Raw genomic sequence first — 23,751 nt, 5'->3', positions numbered from 1 at the left:
AATTTTGTAGGAAATTAAATTCTTGACAAAAAAGGTCATGTTCATTTTTTTTATAAAATGTGTATTTACGAAGATATTTTAAAAAAACTTTTAGATCTTATCAATTGAGCATTTTAAGGATTACGAATGTTAAAAATAACGTTTTTTCTTGAATATAGACAACTTCGTAACTCGTAACATATCAATCATTAATGCTGGTTATAGTTTCTATATACTTAGAAAAATGTTATTTTCGAAATTTGTAATCCTTAAAACGCTCAATTCATAGCTCTAAAAAAAGTTTTTTTAAAATATCTTCATAAATCCGCATTTTATAAAAAAAATGAATATAACCTTTTTTGTCAAGAATTTAATTTCCTACAAAATTGTTCCTATGATCTTTTCCTTCAATCTGCATATTTAATGAGATATTTAAAAAAAAACGCGATTGTATTGAAAAATGAACTTTGATCGTCCTGCGGCACGTGTTATTTTTACTTAAAAAGAAAAAACCAAATTCCCCACGTAACCACCCTAATATATAGTAAAGTATAATTACTTCTTGAACGAAGTTCCAGTTCATTCGTTTCGTCTTCAGGTCTCAGAGCACCTAAAACACTTCCCAATTCGCTGCTCTCATTTGGAAACCCATCGTTTTGCGGCTGTTCAACTTGAATTGTTACATTGCGCCACTGTAGTATTGATGAATTTTCTAAACGACATCCATAATTTCCACTGTCTTCTATCTCGACATACTTAAATTTAATCGCTTGTTTTAGCATACGAATACGCGGTGAACTACCGCGCAATTCAGTTGCGTCTTTGTACCAATTTATGTCTGATTCGTAATCTGTTGGGCAGCGTAATATCAATTTTTCTCCTTCAGGCACAATAACATCAGCATTAGTTGTTTCTAAAATAATAAAAGTATAGTAAAAAATTTATATTTATTTATACTTATATATTTTATGAGTTATTTATATAAATAAATTCATCCGTTGCGTAATTTCGATTTCAGAGTTTCTAATATTATTATTATTATTGTTTATATCAGCCAGTTAAATAAATGGTATGAAGATATTCTACGAAAAATTTGTACATAACTGTTTTTAGTATCGGCGCCAGAGTACAGAATTTAGAAATAATTTTAGTCTATGAAATTTAAACGCCTACACAATTCTAATAAAAATCAACACATAACGTTAATTTTAAATTACATACGCATGATTTTATTATATGACTTACAAATATAAAACAAAGTATACATATTTTTATATTTTTGTCAAATTAAAATTGATAAATTATCCCGTATATATCTTTACAAAAAACATTTATTTTAATTAGTAAAAACAGTACATATATTTTTTTTGTTAAAATAAAAATGAATGATTTAAGCTATAGGACTGTTGCAAAATGTCTGAATGATTAATGGCTGGATAGTGAAGGTGTCACATGACACATCATAAACATATATCTCACTGATGATAATCAGCATGACAATTTTCTAATCCCATTGAGTCTCAAGCTTGCCTAAGCTTAATTCACTTGACCGATATACTGTCGCAATCTCTCTTTAATATACCCATCCACTCTTCACATATTTATATCTCTATATACTTATTATGATATAAATCATTGAGGAAGTCGTCGAGCATTTTCCGTACTTGAACAATTGTAGACAGTAATAAATAATATAATAGAATGAATCTAACTAAATGAATATATAAGTTTTGCTTTAAAGTCTCATTCATGAGCAGCCAGACCCGAGGATTCTGTATTATATATATATGTGATGTTTGGAATAGAGCCAGACCGTTAAATCGCGACACTCCAATGTCCCTTTGGACGTCTGTCTCCATTCCTCCCTTGTCGCTCTTCATCCCTCTCGCCATCTTGTCTTTGCTTATTCGTATTATTACTTTTTTATTTTATTTATCAACTCTCTTAAATGTTTTTTATAAAACTCGCCGCTGAAATGTACGACTAATTATAAACCTAGGCCTGCTGTTACTGTCTTCTTGTGTAAACTGTAATCGCGTGTCTCACCTCAACTCGTCGTCAATCTTATTCACATTCTCGGCTTTACATCATCAATGATTTTCTCTTTCGATTCGAAACGCCTTGCTCAGTGACTATTGTTTTTATTGTTTCAAATTCTTGACACTTCGCGCCTTTCTCTGTATTTTTTATTTTTAATTTGAACTTTTATTTTGTTTTTTAATTTATTTTAATCCTCTTACATTGTGACACGTCTATTTATTATTAAACTCCATTCTCTGACTTTGTTACGAAACTTTACAAACATCCTGTGCTTCAGATGCTAAACAGTGAGTTTCGTTGTTAAAAAAGACCCTCGAGTTTCTCAAATCGATTGAGTTTATTTGCTGGTATATACTACTGCTGTTTAACTCGACGTCTGGATCACACGTGATTTTGAATTTACTCTACTTTTTTTTTTTTTCTTTACGTAATTTTTAGTTTTTTTAAACCACTGTAATATAAATCACTTAGTCGTTTAGTGAGTACTTGAGTACACTATTTTTTTTTTTTCACATATTTTAATGTCTTTGATTTTTTATTTTATTTTATTCCTACATTTTATTATTTTTTGTTTTGCTATGGGTAATTTTTGAACATTTTTTTGTCATCATTAGACGCACTGTTTTTTTTGTTGCTTATTTAGATAATGATGTCATGAAGCATCTGTAGACGCCAGAATAGATTTTATATATTTTTAAGATAGACAAAAAAAAATATGAATTTTTTTTTATCTTTCTTATTAAAATTTTTTTACTAAACTTTTTTTTTTTTTTTGCTGTCAATTAATTTAAAGTCTCAAAAAAATTTGAAAAAATTTTATTTAAATTCATTTTTATTTTCCATAAAATTTAAATGTTTAACGTGACGTTTAAAAAATTTCTCTTACTTAAAATAAACATATCTTGTAAAGTAATAAAGATATGAAAAATTTACATAGAATCAATTTTGTAGAGAATTAAATTTTCTACAAATTTGTTCATGACTAAAAGTGCCGTAAAATTAATAGTTTAAAAGTTATATCGCATAAAAGTAGAAAATTTTAATTTAACACAGCATAAATTTTTTTTTTACACTAGTAATCATTTATAATTTAAAATACTGTGTGAAATAGTTGGTCTCATATTTAGGTATGGAAACTAAAATAATAAAGATTAAAAAAAAAAAAATACTGTCAGTATTAAGCGGCATTTAGGGTTACGATGATAATGTATAAATGAAAGCGCGTTTGTTTTTTCAAGTCAAACTCGATCGTCATCATCATCATCATCATCCTTCCATTCCTGACAGTATTTCCAGGTTAAATTTTAGTCGTTCTACGAAAGCAGCCCAATCGCGACAAAATATTCGTTGCTATCATTACATACGAGTCACAACGACACAACGTGCCTCGACAGCTGATTCTAAATTAATGTTTATGCATCATCTTTTCTTTAAACCGAACAGTAAAAAATAATAAAACATCCGGTTATTTTAAATTAAATTTAACTTACAAAGTAACATATTTTATTACTTAAACAAATCCAACTAAAAAATCTTACTCTCTATAATTGCAATCTATACTAATAATAACAAAAATAAGTATTGTATCGAGACTATCCGTACATAGAATTGAGGTAGACGTTCTTATATTCACTCTCGTATCGCGCAAGTTCTAAATTTAAAACTAAAGCTTTATAACTCCCTGAAGGCACGTGCCGGCCGTAAATAAATTTGACTTGTCTTTAGTTTTACTTCTTTGCTATTTTATTTTTATTTTATTTGTTTACCTTTTTTTTACTTTTTAAAATTGCTAAAGAGAAATCCTGCGGTGTCAATTTTACGCGACTTCACGTAACAAACTCGAGTTATTGTCTAGCCACAAAAAAATAATAATGATAATAAACAAAGCAACAGACTTTAAAGTGAAAACTATTTTCTGACATTAATTAAACCGCTAATTTTTTTTTTTAATTACTAAATGAATCAGGTAAAAGACGCAATCATTCAGTAGTAAATTAATTTTATTATTATGTCTCATTTTTTATTGCACTGTAGAAAATTGGGAGTGAATTTTGAATAATTATGGATTTTATTTAAATCATAATTCACTCGGAATTCCGGAATTTTAAAAAAATTCAGAGCATACGGAGTTTGTTTTTCCACCGGAATGATTTCAGAGTGATCTGGATTTTATTAAAATCCACATTAACTCCGATTTAAAGCTTTAATATTAAAATAAACTCTTCTTAGGAGTGAATTTCACTCCGACCGGGAGTTTCAATATTAAAATAAACTCCCATTCACTCCGGATTTACTCCACTAATTTTTTAGTGTGGAATTTTCACCTTAACTTTAAAAAAAATTTTAAACATCACATGGATGTTAATAAAATTTTATTTAATATAAAATGGAGGCATTGAAATAATTTGAAACAATAGAATAATAAAATAAATTATATATATAAATATATTTTTTTTTTTACTGAGATTAACGAATTAAAGAAGGGTAAAGTAGCAGATGTCTTGCTTAAAAGATTCTCCTCTTGTCTCACATCATTATTTATATTTGTATATATATATATACATATACATATATATCTCAAGCTCGTCAAATCGCGTCCCGCCATTTCTTTCATTGTACAATTGACAATATTAACCACCATTACGCCATTGAATACGTTTAATAGACAAAGGATCGTGGCAGTGTTTCTCATCCGTATTTAATTTTTTTTTTTCTTACAGTTTCAAAAAAAAAGTTAATAAATAAATATGTAAACATGATTATAAAAGTTAAAAAATTTCAATATTAGTAGTAAAAATAAATATACGAATTTGTCTAAATAAAATACAGTAGAGTCGAAAGAGATTTTTATGGCAAAGAGAAGATATTCAATGACCGTACAATTGGACAATTGCGTGTAATCATAATAAAATATTCATTGTAAGTGTAACTATTTAAGTTGAGGGGGATAGCCACTGTGAAATTTCAAAAAAAAAAATTTTTTTTTTTTTATTAAATCAAAGTGTATATGTTCAAAAATATGTATCTAAAGTTTTATATGAAAATTCCGAATATTTTTCAAGTTATAGTCATTTTTGTGACAGCGCGTCAACTGACCATTGCATCGACTAAAAACTTTAAACGCATTTTTCTCGAAACTACTTTTTTTGAACTGGTGGCATCTGTAATTTGCATAAATATCAACCGATTCGCAACTTTTTTTTTTGCCGTATTCGTCTATTCAGTAGCTAAAGTTGCACGTAGGGGATTTTGAGAATTTTGATTTTTAAGATTTTTCAGGGCTGTTTGAATCCAAAAAAATGAGAAAAAATAACGAAAAAATTTTTAATATGTCACCATTTTTTTTCAAATCCAAATTTTCAAAATCCCCTATGTGCAATGATAACCACATGCATACAGATTACAACGCCGTTTGGTCTTTTTGTTTCTGATAATCCGTTTTTGAGTTAGAGATGACACCGTGGTGGGGGAAATTTTTTTGTTGCTCCACAAAAATGCTTATAACTTTGTAACAACATGATATTTTTTAATGAAAATTTAGGGGAATTATCTTCAATGTATACTTTAGAAAACAAAAAAACCCGATCCCCAAATTCCTTTATTATTCCAGTCAAAAAAATTCCCGAAAATCACCTATTTTTTCGATCCTCACAGTGGCTATCCCCCTTAATGTTTTACGTACACTGTAAAAAATCACCGGGGTAAGACCAAGCGGTGTAAGTGTTAAAATCGGCGGTGTTAAATTTCAACACCGAAAGCGGTGTGAAAATAATGCCGCCGCCAGTGTTAATATTCTGTACCGGTGTTAAAAAAAATTCCCCGGTCTTAAAATAACGCCGCCGCGGGTGTAGATATTCTTTACCGGTGTTAAAATATTTTAACACCGCTCTTTTTACAGTGTATAATTATATTAAATAGTTTTTTTTATTTTTATTATTTATTATTGTAATGAAATAAATAACGAATACAATTTGACGGTTATTTTGTTGGCGGTATGGAAAAGGTTTGTTGCAGTGATATATATTAGGGTGAAGAAATAGACACATGTGAGTCGCAGGCACAGGTTTAACTTTTAGTTTAGTTTGTCTTCGACGAATTTTTCTTATATGTATATGTATATTTATGTATATATATTGTGTTTATGGGTGACTATGGTTACTGGGATGACAAGTCGATCGTGGGTGGATCTGTGGACCAGATGTGACGAGCTTTCTAACCGTCCTAAATGTCAGGGTCTTTGGACAATAAAATATTTTGAAAATTTTAAATAAAATATTTATTTAATAACCAGCATTAGTTAAAAATTCAAGATGAGGTAGAATGGGTACTTTCATTTTGCTTTTGCTTTTGATTATCATAATTTCAGTGGAATAAATTTATTCAGTAAATTAAATATGAATTTTAATAATTTATAAAAAATACGGCGGTAAACTTTTTTTTTCTTAAAGGATCTGCTTAACAAGGGTCGATTTGAATCACTTATCGACATTAAATTTATTATAATAAAATAGCCGATGAAAACTATTTTTAATATAAAATCTGCATTGGAAATTTTTTTTCACAAACAAACGCGACTCACGTTCGCGTATATAATATATATAAATTTATTTATAACAGTGTTCGGATTACCGTTGCTTGGGACAAATAATTCTCAGAAGCTTTTGCGCATCTATACGTTTAAGAATGTTGGTTAATTTATAAGACACTGGAGTATACAACACAGCTCAAGAGAATGGAAAAGAGATGGCGATAAAAAAAAGTTAACAATAATAATAATAATAATAATAAAGACGAAAGAGACTGTCGGATTTATTAGTTGCATAAATTCTAATGATTGGCCATGGACTGCAATTTACGCTCTATTCAATAGATCTTCAATTAATCTCCATAATAATTTGTTGCGTTTATTTATATCATCATCAGAGTAGTTGCGCCCATACGTTAACATATATACATATGTTAAATGTTAAATGTATTTTATAATTCTTGGTGCTGTGAATGTGATTTATCTCATAGACAAGATAAAGAATTTTATTTTTATACTTTTTGTTTTTAAAATAAAAAAATTTTTTGCGCCCTGCGGGCAAGATTCATCATCCTAATGTTGCTGCTGGTTATAAAATCGCTACTGAAGATCTCCTTGGAGGCTGTATCAAGTGCTGGAGGAAATTTGATCGCTTTATGAGATTTAGCTACACCGCTATATCTTATATATATATATGACTAGTGTAGTGTAGAGATATAGTATGGGAGGTATTATAACGAAAGAAGTGAAATAATTCATGATTTCTGGGTGGGAATTTTCTGATGCTCTTGCCTCTGTAGACTCGATGAAAACACGTAATTTATTTTTTATTAAAATTATTACCGTCTCATATTTATGGAGAAAAAAAAGTGTTAATGGGTTTTTAAATAAAACTTATTTATGTCCTTTTAAATTGTTAGTTTTTTTTAATTAAAAAATTTTTAATTATTATTCATTAATTTTTAAAAATTACTAGATGTTAATTCTGTCAGAATTTAATTTGCAAACGTATCATCGATTAAAAAAAAATCACTTCTTGCGTGAATTAAAAACTTTTTAAAATTAATTAAACTAACGTGTAAAAAATTTTTTTTTTATTAATTTTCAGTTATTGGTTTGTTCAAAAAGAAATGGAGTTAAAATTTGTCTCAAAAACTCGAAATATTTTTTTTTCTGTCGTTTAATTTTCATCGAAAATTTTCAAATAATTTTTGAAAAATTTCTATGCGGCTTTTTTTTATGAAAAGTACCAACGGATGAATTTTTATTAAAGTCACATTTCCTGAAAAATTTTAATAATAAAATAAAAAACTCACCTAGACGAATAATTCGTGTATTGACAGAATAAATCCCCAGTAATAACAACAGAAGGGTGATGTAAAATCTGTAATTTTTAACCGCCATCCTGTCTGGATGCACACACACTCTTAAAATTCAACTAAGCTGCAACATGAGCCTTGTAGTCTGCAAAAAAAAAAAAAACCCAAAGTTAATATTTACAACAACATTAAATTATAAATCGTGGGCGCAACCTTCTATTTAAAGACATACTATATAATTAAATATATATTTTTCTTCTCGGCACCTCAACTACTCTCCAATTCTGGGGAATAGATACCCCATATAATATTTTCCAGACCAGAAAATTTTTGGCTAGCATCCAAAAGTGAAAATGCGCTCATAAAACCCCGTCTGCATTATTCTCATCTCTTTCTTACACTTACGCGTACTCTTTTCGTCTCACACTTATTTATCTCTTTCTCATTCTACTGAGTATACCTTATTCTTATGAGATATTGTGTAGAGCAACACGTGCGTTTAAAGCCGCATACAACACTCGAATAAGATGAGAACTAAAGCACCCGAAATTCAAAGACCAAGATGAGACACTCGCGAGTGTTTACAACCATAAACTAAAATAGTCTTATAAAAGAGGCATTTTATTATTAAATTTTGCGAGGGAGAAAGTGCATTCCATTATTTTTTTTTTTTTATTATCATTATTAAGACTAAGAACAAATGATAATTCATCCGCAATCCCCTTGATCGCGAGTTAAAATAAAATGAATAAGTTGTCACTTAAAAATAATTCCCGCCAATTTATTTATAAATTTGAATAATATTTTTTAAATTTACACTAATTGTCATTTTATCTTTCCGACAAAATATCTCATGTATATATCAAGCTTAAAAGCTTAGTATACGTCATCAACTTTATAATATATATACATTAATATTTATTTTTTAATGCATTTGGCAAAGCCCAAAAAAAATCGCGGCTTTTAAAACAAATTATTTCTAAAATCTTATTGTGCTCTTGTCACTTTTTTTGAACCTAAGAAAAATCTGGCGGGTTTTTTTTTACCCTTTCATGTTATTTTGAATACATATTTTTTCTAAAAATATTCTTTCAAATATTTGACGTTATTTTTGTTATTTTTTGTCATAAATATACGCATCTAATCGAGCGTGTAATAGATATTTATTTAAATGTTTACATTTACTTGGGAGAGAAATATTAGAATATAAATAAATATACGTTTAAAAATTCATTAATGCGTTACAAATTCATTTTATACTAGATTATCAATGCCGTTTGTCAAAATTTGTTACGGTTTAGGTTTTTTATTAAATTTCTGACGTAACAAATCAGAATATTTTAAATAAATTTTTTTTTGAAATCAAAATAAAAACAACAAATTTTTTACCCTTCGAATTTAAATTGCGCCTAAACTATTGACTTTACAGATAAAATCATCAGAAGCTTTTTTGTAGATAATTTAATTTCCTACAAAATTGTATTCATGTATTTTTGTCATATTTTTGATAGTTTGGTCAGAATTTTAATTTGAAGACCAAATTTTATTAATTGTGTCAGATTTTTAACTAAATCGTGAATTCGATACTTAAAATTATAATTACAAGTTTTCTATTGAAGATACGGTAAAAATACACGAGTACAAAGTTATAGAAAATTAAATTTGCTACAAAAAAGAATTCATTAATTTTTTTCGTAGACTCAATAATTCATGAGTTATTGCGATTTAAACTTTTATTTGACTTTTAAACAAACTTTTTTTTTTTAATAGTAATAATAATAATCCTACAGAGTCAATGCCTTCAAAAGGATTAAGGGCTTTCTCTTTTTTATTATTCAAAATCTTTTTAATTCCATCAAATGAAAATCTCATAATAATAACCTAAGATAAATATCAGAATATTAAAATAGGTTTAACTGAGATTTATACCGTAAAAAAAAAATCCCACGTAAATAAAAAAAAAATATTATTCTAACCGTATAAATAAAAATAAAACGTTTACGATAAAATTAACACGTTTCTTAATTTAAGTATAAAAAATACGATTTCATTATTTTTTTTTCAAATTGTCTCTTATTACAAAATCAATTTCGTCATATTAATAGAAAAAAATAATAACATTTCAATTTAATAAATTATTTTCACGTACAATAAAAAATGTGTAATTGCGTTTATTGAACCGGAAATAAATTTATTCTTCCGCGTACGCACGTCCGTTTCAAAATTGCATAATGCATTATAAATCTCAGTTACTCTACAAGTGTTTTATAATTAAAGAGAAGAAATTTTTTTATTTTTACAATTAATAGTGACTTAATAACAGAACTATTGTAGACTCATAAGTAATCAGTGAGTTAATTTACAAACGTTAATGCAAAGTTGAACAAAGGAAATTAGTATCTATTGAATAAACTCAAACAATTTTTCAAATTATAGATAATAATAGGATTAATTTTTTTTATTTTTGTCTAGAGTCTAGACTTATGGAGATAGACCTCGAATTATAGTTGAATCGAAGGTCTTTTTCTCTTTATTTCTCTCTTTCTCATACATATACATGTTTATTCTTTCTACTGACTCTCACAACACGAATTAGGATTAGATTATACTTTTCATTTACACTAGGGTGGTCTCAATATTTAAATATTCTTTTTTTTTAAACTTTTACTGCCAAAAAACCATAAAATTTTTATTTATTCAAATTTAAATAAAAAATATTTTTTTAAAGAAGTAGTTCGTTACTCGAAGTAAAAATAAAAATAAAGAAAAGTATAATTTTCAAAAAATTTTAAATTGTACTTGCGCCACGTGTTTGCGTTTAAATCCTCGATCGTTCTTCAGCTCGCGCCAAACCACATGACGTTTTTTTAAAAATTATCTTACACAAACTTATGCGCACATGCATAAAAATGTGAAAATAAATAACAAACAAATTTATGTTTTAAGTTTCTAATGTACAGAGGTACGCAAATGCAAGCGTTAAATGCATAGGTACGAATGCACTGATAGTTGGGCGGTTAAAAAAGAAACGCTCACGGTCTTTTGTTGGCTAAAGTAGGCGTTAGATTGCATTGTCTAACGGTTTACAAATAATTCACACATATAATGGAAGTATGTAATGGTAGTGTGCATTCTCAATCCATTTTCGTTGTCTAATGCGTACTAAATCATGGTTAAAACATTCAACAAACCATCTTGGGTCTTGACTTGGGTCTGGCTTGGGACGTTGGGACCTCGCCTACGCTTTACCGACCATAGATAATACCCGTGACGAGCATAAAGAAACGATTTTATATATAATAATAAATATATAAAAGTACGTGCGTTGCCTTTTCACACCACACGTACATAACAATCACTATTGGCTGGTTACGCTATTAGAATATATATTTATCATCGGTGCAGTCAGCGAATGCTCATTTGAATTTTTCTTCGTTTTTTTTTTAAATTTACCCTCGTGTTGCCTTGTAACTTTTTTATCTGCACGTTATCGCAGGTAAATACGACTAAGGTACCTTATATGTATATAAATATATACATGTACATATATATTTGTGCAGTGATAATTTTGTCTTAGGGTTAAAGTTTTAAGAAACGAAAGTTTGCTCACGGATTTTAGTCGAGATAAAATTTCCACGGCATCTCGTGATTAGACTATTGATTTTATCGCAATTATTCTCAGGAGCTTTTTTACAGTAAATTTAATCCCCTACAAAATTGTTTCTATACATTTTTGTCGTATCTCGTATAGTTTACGTGTAATTAAAATTTTAAATATTTTTCCAAGGTCTTCAAATCAAAATCAACTGATTTCTGTGCGAAAAAAAAATTTACATAGATCAGGATTTAATTGAAACCTTATGTTTAGTGTTTTTTTTTTTTTTTTTTTTATAACAAAAATAAACAATATTTTTAATTAAAAAAAAAAAAAAATGCAAAGCAACTAATCGCCGGCGCCACAGTTTCCGTTTCCAAGAAATAACATCTCCCCACTTCCTATGTAACTTCAAACATCTGCTGGGTCCAGTAAATTTTTTTAACTCCGGAAAAACATCCCGACAGTCATGGTACGTTTACTAGGGTCAAAAATCAATGGTAAAAAAATAAATCTAAATAATTATTGTATTTATAATCGGTTGTTTACACGTCCATTGATACCTTATCAATCCAGGTAACTCAGCATTGAACTTGATTGTGTGCTACTATCTCAGCTTTTATCTCTCGTAAATAAAAAAAAATGTGTGATCGTGTAAGATAGTAAAGTGTAGAAAGATTTTAATTTTATTATTTTAAAATGGAAATTTAAAAAATTTAAGATGAGGAAACAAGATGGGAAGTGAAGACTTAATGTAACACGTTAGCTCGTAAAAATCCGAGCCTTTGCCCCCACCGATAGTGAAACGAGTGGGCCACGCTCCTCCGCACGCGTACATCGTCTGATCATCGTAATGGACCGTTTCCTGAATAGAACAGCCGCAGACGGTAGTGGTCACTCTCTTGCTTTTTACTCTCAAGAGTACATATATATATATATATATATATATATATATATATATATATATAAAGTCTCGAGACTACTCGATACCAGACTCTTTTACTTTGCTTGCTTGTTACTTACACATATGTAGAAATATATGTACATATACATGCATAAATTATTTGCTATCATATGTATTGGAGAGAATGTTATAATGTATAGCGCTCGTAATAATCCACTGGTCCCTTATATTATATTACACGCAGTGAGTGCATTATGTGTTCATGAAGAGTTTGCTTGACCCCAGGGACATCTCAGACATACCGGACTAACGATCTTGAATCTTTATTTTTTTATCAACTTAGAGTACATAAAAAAATTTCATATTTATTTTATCTAATTACAATAATAATGCAGTAATTAGTATCCACTTAAGTCAGTTTAATTTAAAAAATTCTAATCTGCGTCATTAATTTAATTTTTTTTATTTATCTCATTATTTTTGAATTTAAAAAAAATTATTATTTTTATTTAAACTTGAATTTTTTTTCTCAAGTACGTACAAGCGCATCTGCAGTGCATTAAAGGTCTGGTTCATTAGAGAGCTTCCTTCTTAACGAGCAACAACGTTAGCAGCAGGACGCTTTTCCATTGACTAATTTTAATTCTAAGAATCATTTTACGGTTTGAAACTAAAACATATATATTTCCAAAGCTTTATGATATGATAAATATGAAAATTAAATTTTTTCGGTGGTTAATTAAAAGTTAAATATTAATTTATAATCAATACATGAAGCAGGAAATTGTAATGTGGTTTTTATTATTATTTTGGACACCGGAAGTGACAAAGACACGTGACATTTTGAACTTTGACCCTATCGAGTTAATAACACTGCAGCTTATTTTTAAAAATTATGTATTTATTTTTTTTTAAGCAGTTTTGTAAAGTATTATTATAATTTACGGTAAAGAACTAACAAATACTCGAAGATCCGGTTGTTAAAAAATTTAAAAAAAACATTCGTGGGTGTTTATGCAAACGATTTATAGTAATAAAGAAAAGTAAAGAAAAGAAAAGTATGTGAAGAGAATGAAAATTTAGTATTTGGAGGACGTTACCATCGTGACTCACTTCCAAAAGTTTCAATTTCGTTTATTTATTTTTAGTTAAAAATAAAAAAAAATTAAAACCTCAGAATTGGATTTGAATATGGGGTCGAATTTGAATTTACGAACGTAGAAAAAAAAATTTTTTTATGAATACAGAGAGCGGCAAACAAAGAATTAGTTTTCCTGGTCGCTTTGACTCCCAACGAAATTTAAACTTCAATTGCTTCTTATTCTACAAACTATACACCATAAAATACGCGTGCAGACAAACAAGTTTTATTAGTAAGAATGAACCCACATGATTCGTACTTTTAACGACTACTCACTACTGACTCTCGCTGAACAATAATCTTTTATGTCTACATATATATTCTGTGGAGGATTATACACATTTTTTGACAATATAACGTACAATAGCTAATCGGGGAATTGTTCAAAAAATACGTGAGAATTTTATATTAAAATTTTTTTTTTTTTCAAATAAAAAAATTCGGAGTAATTTCACTGAATTAATTAATTTTACAAGTATTCAAAAGTACTCTAATTTTTTAAATTTAATTAAATTCTCAATTTCCAATCAGTCAAAATTTTTTTTCAAATTTGCTCCATTTTTCTGAAAAATATTTTGCGTCTCAAAAAATTTTTTCTCCAAAAATCTGAGCTGATAAAACAACTCAAATTTTATTTTTTATTTCTCATCATAAATCACAAATTTTAAAAAATGTATTTTTAAATTTTTACCGCCAAAAATAACGAGACCGCACTTTTGAATCTTTTATGTCTACATATATATTCTGTGGAGAATTATACACATTTTTTGACAATATAACGTACAATAGCTAATCGGGGAATTGTTCAAAAAATACGTGAGAATTTTATATTAAATTTTTTTTTTTTTTTTCAAATAAACAAATTCTGAGTAATTTCACTTAATTAATTAATTTTACAAGTATTCAAAAGTACACTAATTTTTTAAATTTAATTAAATTCTCAATTTCCAATCAGTCAAAATTTTTTTTCAAATTTGCTCCATTTTTCTGAAAAATATTTTGCGTCTCAAAAAATTTTTTCTCCAAAAATCTGAGCTGATAAAACAACTCAAATTTTATTTTTTATTTCTCATCATAAATCACAAATTTTAAAAAATGTATTTTTAAATTTTTACCGCCAAAAGTAGCGAGACCGTACTTTTGGATAATTACTTTTCTATCATAAAAATAATAAAATAAAAAATGTTGCATCATTAAATTTATCCAGTTTAATGACATCATTAATATAAAATATATATTTAATTCGCGATCCCTATAGGCGGTCTTGTAAAATCCACCTGCATTAATTTCACTGTTGTTAAGTGTCCACGACACGCGACTCTTTAAAATGATATCCACAACGCCTACAGATTTATATCCACATACATACATACATTCATATTAATATATCAATGATGTACATATACATAGTGCATATATATATATAGATGATTTGATCGATGAGCAATCATCTTTAAGTCATCTTTCTCAACCACGTGTATACTTAAGACCTGAGATTACCGATAAAACGCCAACAAGAAATTATACTATTAATATCTCCAATAAGAAATAGATATTATTAATGAATATATATTAATAACCAAGTATAATAATAATTACAGCTTAATGATAAGAATGAAAATAGAAATATAAAAAATAAATCGATAATTAATTGAATTACATTAAACATTACACGGAGCTTAGGTCATACAAAAAAAATTCAAATGCTTAACAAAATACTTGCTCTATATATTTTATATGCGAACGTATAGTTGTATGATATAAAATATATACGAGATGCATCTCTAATCACTCGACCCTGGAATAGAGTAAGTGAATAATTTAAATGACAAATGTAATTCAATAATATAACTCTAAATTGCGCATGTGAATTGGAGCATTCAATTGTATAATAAAAATATATTGTTTAATTTTATAAACCAATTTTTCTATTTTTATTTTTATTACTAAGGCTCTGATTATAAATAATCTTAGTAATTTTTTATTTAAGAGAACCTGGGGTAAAATGAGAAATTTTTTTTTTTTAATTACTCGGGGCAAGTTGGCCACCAGACAATGCGCCGAATTAAAAATTTTTAGTAAAACAAAAAAAAAATCGGAAAAACTGACTTTGAGGTAAAATGGGCAACTTTTCACTAAAAAACTTTAATTTACCCAACTGTTCGGGCTGACCAATTTGCCCCATAAGTTTTTTAAAGCCATAACTAAGCATTTTTTCACACAAAGAAAATTTTTTATGGTAAAAATTGTCTTCCATTTTGCCTCAGATGAGAAATTTTTTTTTTTTTAATTACTCAGGGCAATTTGGCCACCAGACAATGCGCCGAATTAAAAATTTTTAGTAAAACAAAAAAAAAAATCGGAAAAACTGACTTTGAGGTAAAATGGGCCACTTTTTACAAAAATATTTTAATTTACCCAACTGTTCGGGCTGACCAATTTGCCCCATAAGTTTTTTAAAGCCATAACTAAGAATTTTTTCACACAAAGAAAATTTTATATGGTAAAAATTGTCTTCCATTTTGCCTCAGATGAGAAATTTTTTTTTTTTAATTACTCAGGGCAAGTTGGCCACCAGATAATGCGCCGAATTGAAAATTTAAAGTAAAAGAACAAAAAAATTGAGAAAAACCGACTTTGAGGTAAAATGGGCCACTTTTCACTAAAAAATTTTAATTTACCCAACTGTTAGGGCTGACCAATTTGCCCCATAAGTTTTTTAAAGCCATAACTAAGCATTTTTTCACACAAAGAAAATTTTTTATGGTAAAAATTGTCTTCCATGTTGCCTCAGATGAGAAATTTTTTTTTTTAATTACTCAGGGCAAGTTGGCCACCAGACAATGCGCCGAATTAAAAATTTTTAGTAAAAGAACAAAAAAATTGAGAAAAACCGACTTTGAGGTAAAATGGGCCACTTTTCAGTCAAAATTTTTAATTTACCCAACTGTTCGGGCTGACCAACTTGCCCCAAAAGTTTTTAATAACGAAGCATTTTTTCCCACAAAAAAATTTTTTTACGGTAAAAATCGTGTTCCATTTTGCCTCAGTTCCTTTTATAAAATGCCGGTAAAAAAAATGTTTTAATTAAACAAAATAAATTTCTTTATAATCCATAGCAACAGTTTGCGTGTTTGTCATCATCTTATCTTATAATCCTTATTGATTCTTTAGCATGAAAAAAAAACCAACTCGCCAATCACTCGACCTCGTTGCGCTAGTTCCGCCAATTAAACTCATCGTGAGCATAACATATCGTGGTTGGTTATTGCTGTACGCGGTCTCATACTGATTAAGACTAAATTTAATAAGATTTCTGGGAATAAATCGAGTGCCGTGAGATATTATTTATTTATTTTTGGTACAAACTCTTCTAGTCCCTTTTTTATTTACAACAATAGAAATTAAATTTAAATAATAATTATAATTATAATATTAATAACCGTGTCTTGAGTATCAATTTATTTATATTAATCTACTGTCTGCAATATAAATCCCAGACCTTGTAGGGCTTTCAAGTGGTTGTCGCTAACACGTGAATAATAAGAACATTGAGAGAGAGTAGAGAGTTTTAACCAACGAGTTGAGTCTGTTTAATCTCGATTGGCATCGAATAACATATATGTATATATGTATATATGTATGAATATGCTTTAAATCCACACGGCAACTCATGTATATATAATTTAATATGTTGTTCATGTGCGCGCGTATATCTGTACCAGGGAGAGACGAGGGAGAGACGAGGGTGGCCGATTGGGAGGACATGAATGATAATAAAAAATAATAATTATAAACAAAAAAAATGTTTATATATATACGAAAAAAATAGTTAAGCTTAAGTGTATGTGACACGATCCCACGGGAATGAAAGCGTGCCTGGGATTCCGTCTTCTCGAGCATGTGAATCAGGAACAGTTAAAGAAGTTACTTTTAAGATTTATATTTACAAAAAAATGTGACTTGAGAACCTTGAGGTCTATCTGGAACGCTGAGTGGTTCTTTTTTTTACGAATGCCCAGTGGCTTTTAATTATGTCTGGAATTACATATTATATATATCTATATAAAAAATAAAAATGACTACTGTATAACTTTTTGTTAAAGTCAAAAAAAGACATTTTATTCAATTGCTTCTCATGCTCGAACTATTAATTTTAGCGACATTAGTCTCGGGAGGTTTTTTATAGAAAATTTAATGGCGAACAAAAGTGTTCATGTGACTTTTTGCAGTATCTTTTATAGTTTAGCTGTTATTTATATTTAAATACACGCGATAAAAACAAGATTGATGTTATCGGTATTTTTATTGGCCAATTGAGCACAATATCGGTGTTAAGATTCCAATTTAAATGGGAAATAAGACCAGTGGTTGCTTCTGCGGTTGGATAATGATCTTAAAAACCCATCTATATACCCATCAATCCTTTATGTATATTTATATTTATAAATATACGTATGGATCTGTATCATACACGTCCGCGAGTTTGCGTACGAAGCGTGAAATACGGACGCCTGACAGGACCCACCTGGTCACGAAAAGTATTCAGGTTCTTCTTGCTACACCACCGATATACAATAATATATATACTCATATATCCACATATATAAATAAAAAAAGCTTAAGCAAATAACCTGTTACCACAACTTTTGCTTTACTTTTTCTTGTCTTGTCTTCTCCATCTGTCTCGTTAACTATTTTTTACACTTTTATCTTTTTGTTTCTAATCCCTCGTACCAATAATCTCACATATGTATAAAAACGTAGACAAAAATAAATTATTTATCATTTTACTCTATTTCTAATCTAATTATTTTTTTTTTATTGAGAATTTTTATTCTGTTGGTAATTTTTTTTTTAAGTGATGACTCGCATGAAGAACTTGAACTTTTACGGTTGAGAAAGCTTTCAGTGTTATTACGGACAACGAGCAAGAGTAATTAGCGTGAAAGACGGGACGGTAATATATATATATATATATATATATATATACATGTATGTAAGATGCATCAGAACGAATTAGTTGGGCTCGTGCGCGTATGTTTTTCATCATTATCGTTTTTATTTATTTTTATTATTAATTTTATTTCATTATTTTAGTTTTATTGCAAGCATCGAAGCATGTGGTCTTGTGGTTTTACATGTTCGGGTGTAGATCGTTGACACCCGAGACATGGCGATGATTGTAGATAGATGAAAATGCGTAACTAGTGTAGAGTATCGCGGATTATTCAGTGATGAGTCTGTATATTACGGCATTAGTTGCTGATGTTTGTAAGAGGGTATGTTGGGACTCATTTAAGTTGGTATGTGTGTTAAAGATATAGACAGATGACTTGGATTCCGTGAAGCGGCTACGCTTGATTTACACCCAGTTACTTATTTTTTACTTTTATTTTACTTTTATTGGGAGCTTTTTTATTTTACTCACGCATTCTTACTCGCCTTATTCTTCTGTCATCAACCAACTAATTGCGCAATCAACGACAATTGTCCACAAAATATTACCCGCGGATTATATATTTTATTTGACTTGTTTTTTTATATTAAATTTACTTTTACATAAATTATAGATTCTAAATGGGTCATTTATAATTAAAATAAAATTATTTACATGATTTTATTATCAAGAAATATTTTGAACTGCAGCCAAGTCGCGTATTTGAAAAATACTCGAAATTTAAAAATATTCTTATAAAAAATTTAGTACCCAAAAAATTAATATACCGCCTTGTTATGTCTGGCCCATTTTACCTCACACTTGACTTATCCAGTAAACATATAAATCTTAATGTATATTATTCATCTCAATACAAACGTCTCATATGTTATGTATGTGTGTATATATTTAAACATGTCACAGGACTATGGCTAATTTATTTTCGCTCGGCGACCGACTAAATCTTGACCGTCAGGTCGTTAAGTTCATCGTTAAACTCCAGACCGCTGTGTAATATAATAGACTAATCTTCCACTGAATTACTGAATTACTAACCGCTTACTAAATCTATTTGGTTTCTCGAAAATACATTTTTTTATGTAATTTTATTTTTATTATTTTTCTCACATCTCCCCACTCTTCTCGAAAATTTTTACTTTTTTTTTCCAAGTTATTTTAAAAGCCGAAATTTATTTTAAACGTCGCCTTAAAAATACCTCAAAAAAATATAGACGTTAAATAGTGATACTGAAATTAGCTGACGTCTAATAATTTTTTGATTTTTTAAAAAACGATAAATTATGAAAAAAAAAATATTTTTAAAAAAATGCACTTGTAGTCTTTTTAATTTTCTACATGTGCACATTTTTAGTTTTTTTTTTTCTTCAAATTTAATTGTTCAAAAAAAAAATCAAAAAATTTTTAATTGTCTGCTAACTTCAGTGTCATGTTAAATATAGTTTTTTTTTTTCAAATTTCAAAATTAATAATTATTAATTTACATGTACAAGTGTGAGCTAAAGGATTTATATATCATCTCAATGGACATAAACTCATGATTTATAAACGTAAATTAATTCCCGGGAAAATTGAATCTTTCGCCGTTTAAAATAATCCTCAGTACCAGTATCGACAGTAATTACACGTCTGCGATCGGTTGTCTCGTAGTAGTCAGTAGTAAAAAAAAAAAAAAAAATAATAAATAAATAAACTAAACGTAAGAGTGAAAATGTTGACGCACTTTTATAATAATTAATCTTCTTCATCTTATTTTTAATTATTTATTTTTTTTTCTTCGTCTTCATGATCTCGATATAGTCTTGATCATAATAAAGTGTATCATAACTCGCGGTACGTTTTGTGCAATAACTAACGATCCATTCTACTGACAATTATTACTTACAGAGGTCAATGACGTTAATACATTTTATATTAATAATTAATTATATTTTTATTTATTGTTTTTTTATTAATGGCCGTGAAAAAAAAAATAAAAATTAAATAGAGTTGGGTGGTACTGAGAGTACTTACAACTATTATTATATTCTCACAGAAGTTTAACCGACAATCACTTGTATTATCGTCTTATATATATGTGGTATGTATATGGCACATATATATGTGTATGTATTAAATAAACCACTCCAGTGTTATGTAGTATATGATATTAAATCCAAATCAGAGTTCTGTGTTGTGTTTTGTATTCCGATGAATGAGAGTTGTTGGTCGGTTTTGTGGATCGGTGGCTGTGGTGTGATCTGTCAAATAAATCGCAGACTTCTTGTACTTCTGTCAGACTCATCTGTATATGTAGTACTTTCTTACTCTTACATTACATATATAATATGTCAGTATCATGAGGGCACTAATATAAAGGGAGTAGGATATTATGCTCATATATATCTGATACTTATATATATATATATATATATTTAGAGAGCAGTTGATTCATGGATATAATCCCGGGCTAACAAAGAGATTAGAAGAGTAAAAGGCAGTGGAACAACTGTAACACTGTTTCGGAGTTTAAAAATAAATTAATTATTTTAAATTCATTTTTAATTCGTTACTTGAATTATTTTTTAAAAATTCAATCATAATTTACAGTGGGTATTTTTTTTGATGCAATGAAATTATGTATGGAAACTCAAGGTCTGTTTACATTTAAATTACCGTACCCTCATATATATTTAAAGACAAAACCACTTGGCTGTTAAATTTATTAACCGGAAGCTTGTTTGTATCTAAGTTGTAATCTTATTACAGGTCAACTCTCAATTAAATTACCGATGTCTTTTTAATTTAAATTACGACTCTAAATTAGTGGTTTTGAATAAAAACAAAAAAACCCGCGTAATTTAAATATTAATTTTTAAATATTTAAAAATTCATGAGGTCAGTGATGTGTAATATATAAGATCATAAATGAATTTACAGTTTACAGTTCAATTGAACTGTGACTCAGCCTACTGGGATATAACGTGATTGAGTTTACGACGTCAGTTACACGCGAAACTGGATCAATGTTTATTATTATATATTTTTAAATATTTATATTATTAATATCTGATAATACGTCAATCATATATTTAGATTTTAATCATGAGCGATTATAAAAAAATTATTTCATTTCGTAATTTATTATGATACTGAAATTAGCCATGAAACTGAAGTTAGCCGAGGTCTAATAATTTTTGGATTTATCTTTCATAACAGTAAATTTAAAAAACAAATATTTGAAAAAAATGCACTTGTAGTTTTTTTAATTTTCTACACGTGCATTTTTTTAGTTTATTTTTTTTTTTTAATTGAATCGTTGAAAAACCAATCCAAAAATTCGTAATTGTCCGTTAACTTCAGGATCATAATTAGCCGAGGTCTAATAATTTTTGGATTTATTTTTCATAACAATAAATTTAAAAAACAAATATTTGAAAAAAATGCACTTGTAGTTTTTTCAATTTTCTACATGTGCATTTTTTTAGTTTATTTTTTTTTTTAATTGAATCGTTGAAAAACAAATCCAAAAATTCTTAATTGTCCGTTAGCTTCAGGATCATAATTAGCCGACGTCTAATAATTTTTGAATTTTTGTAGAAACAGTAAATTAAAAAAAATAAAATATTTCAGAAAATTGCACCTATAGTTTTTTAAATTTTCTACATGTGCATATTTTTAGTTTTTTTTTTTTCAAATTTATCGATTATAAAAAAATCCAAAAATTATTAGACGTCTGCTAACTTCAGAATCATAATTTATTTTTTTAAATAATTAACAATATTTTTTTAAAAATCTCGTAACTAGTTATTAGTTATATATATATATATAAATATGTATAGGTAAAATAAGTCCAGGACTAATTGAATTGACGTAGATAATAAATGTTTTTACTTTGAAAGCGATGGTTGTTAAATTAAATCCAATTGCCATCGGGTACTCATTAGATTTGTCGTTAATGTTTTTAATTCGCTGTTTTAATTAATACGTGATTTATTTTTTTAATAATAATAAATTAAATCGTTTATGGTGACGGTCTTCAGTATCACGATAGAAAACTTTCTTAGGATTAATCGCTTAGTATCGATGCAATCGTAATAGCTAATACTGTACCGAGATCAATTAGCGGACTAACGAACTGCTATTGTACAATTTATTTATCTCTTAAGTGAATTCTATCGACGATAAATATACTCTGTATAAAGACTTACTAACAACATATCATTTATAATTATTACGTACTTACAATTCAAACTATTTTTATCTTTATTTTTTTTTAGTGAAAAAATAATTGCGGCCTTGTTTTTATTTATTAATCAAACATTTAAAATTTTTTTTGCTCCAAAATCATGAGCCATGAGAAAAAAAAAATATATATATAGAAGACTTACCACAAACTTAATTGATAAAATCACGTTAAATAAAATTAATGTCTCGTTTAATTTAAAATCTTCAATCAATCTCACAGTTTATAAAATTATGAATTATTAAAATCCCTACCGGAAGTCTTATTTATTTTTTTCACTAACACAAATAATATATCACTGCCAGTCACATTAATCCCAAAATTACGGCACACATCACTAATTTTTTTTTTTTTTTGGTAAAAATGATAATTAATTTACGTGATTTTTTGAATTAATTGTGTTAATGATGAGGTTAATTAAGATTGATGAGTAGTTAATATGATAGAGCTTCTGAGGTGATTCAAGGAGCGACACTGACCGACGTTTATCCAAGGATGCTCTCAGGAAGCTCGGGGCGAAGTGCCAGAGCGATGCTTGAAATAAACCGCTCTCGCCCACATCTCTCTCCGCCAACCCTCGTTCCACGTTCCCCACTACTTACATCAGTAGCTATATATATGTATACATATGTACATATGAGTAGAGAAGCTGAATACGACTTAGACGCTAACTTAAAAAAGTTCTCCCCACCAGCACCCTCATACGACACCCACCCTCTCTCCCACTGACGCCGTGTCAAGTCGGCGTTTTGTCGTACGCACACGTGCGTGTAGTAAGAGCTCGTATCGTATCGGAGCATAATGTTAGAGTAGACACTCAATGCTACAGTACACTAGTCGCATCGCGGATGTGATGCTCCGTGCTTCCATTCGTCTAGATCTCATGCGCGCATCATCTCAGATATTAACTATTACTATATACATATATATATTATACACATGATACTTTAGTGCTTCCCGCCTTCAATTCATCTTCTTATGACTTACCATCAATAAGATTTTTATCTAAATGTCTTGCTATATATCGTTTTTCATAGATATTAATATTGGAAATTTTTATTAATAA

General features: G+C 28.4%; 1 protein-coding gene across 3 annotated transcripts in view; it reads right to left on the bottom strand.

Moving 5' to 3' along the window:
* The window catches only part of LOC130677910 (fibroblast growth factor receptor homolog 1-like), a 30,427-nt gene extending 7,202 nt beyond the window's left edge, over positions 1–23,225 (bottom strand). The window contains exons 1-3 of one of the 3 annotated variants that reach the window (XM_057484824.1): positions 22,831–23,225; positions 7,861–8,008; positions 539–892 (exon numbers count right to left, since the gene is read on the bottom strand). In XM_057484824.1, coding sequence (XP_057340807.1) covers positions 539–892; positions 7,861–7,948 — 442 coding nt within the window. In that variant the 5' untranslated portion in view covers positions 7,949–8,008; positions 22,831–23,225. Of the gene's footprint in view, positions 1–538; positions 893–7,860; positions 8,009–22,830 lie in introns of those variants that run through there. The other 2 variants (XM_057484822.1, XM_057484823.1) reach the window with 2 other exon arrangements.
* Between the last annotated feature and the right edge of the window lie 526 nt (positions 23,226–23,751).

The sequence above is a fragment of the Microplitis mediator genome, chromosome 11 (genome assembly GCF_029852145.1).
Source record: "Microplitis mediator isolate UGA2020A chromosome 11, iyMicMedi2.1, whole genome shotgun sequence".
In the NCBI taxonomy this organism is placed as follows: domain Eukaryota; kingdom Metazoa; phylum Arthropoda; class Insecta; order Hymenoptera; family Braconidae; genus Microplitis; species Microplitis mediator.
This window is presented reverse-complemented; position numbering and strand designations above follow the sequence as displayed.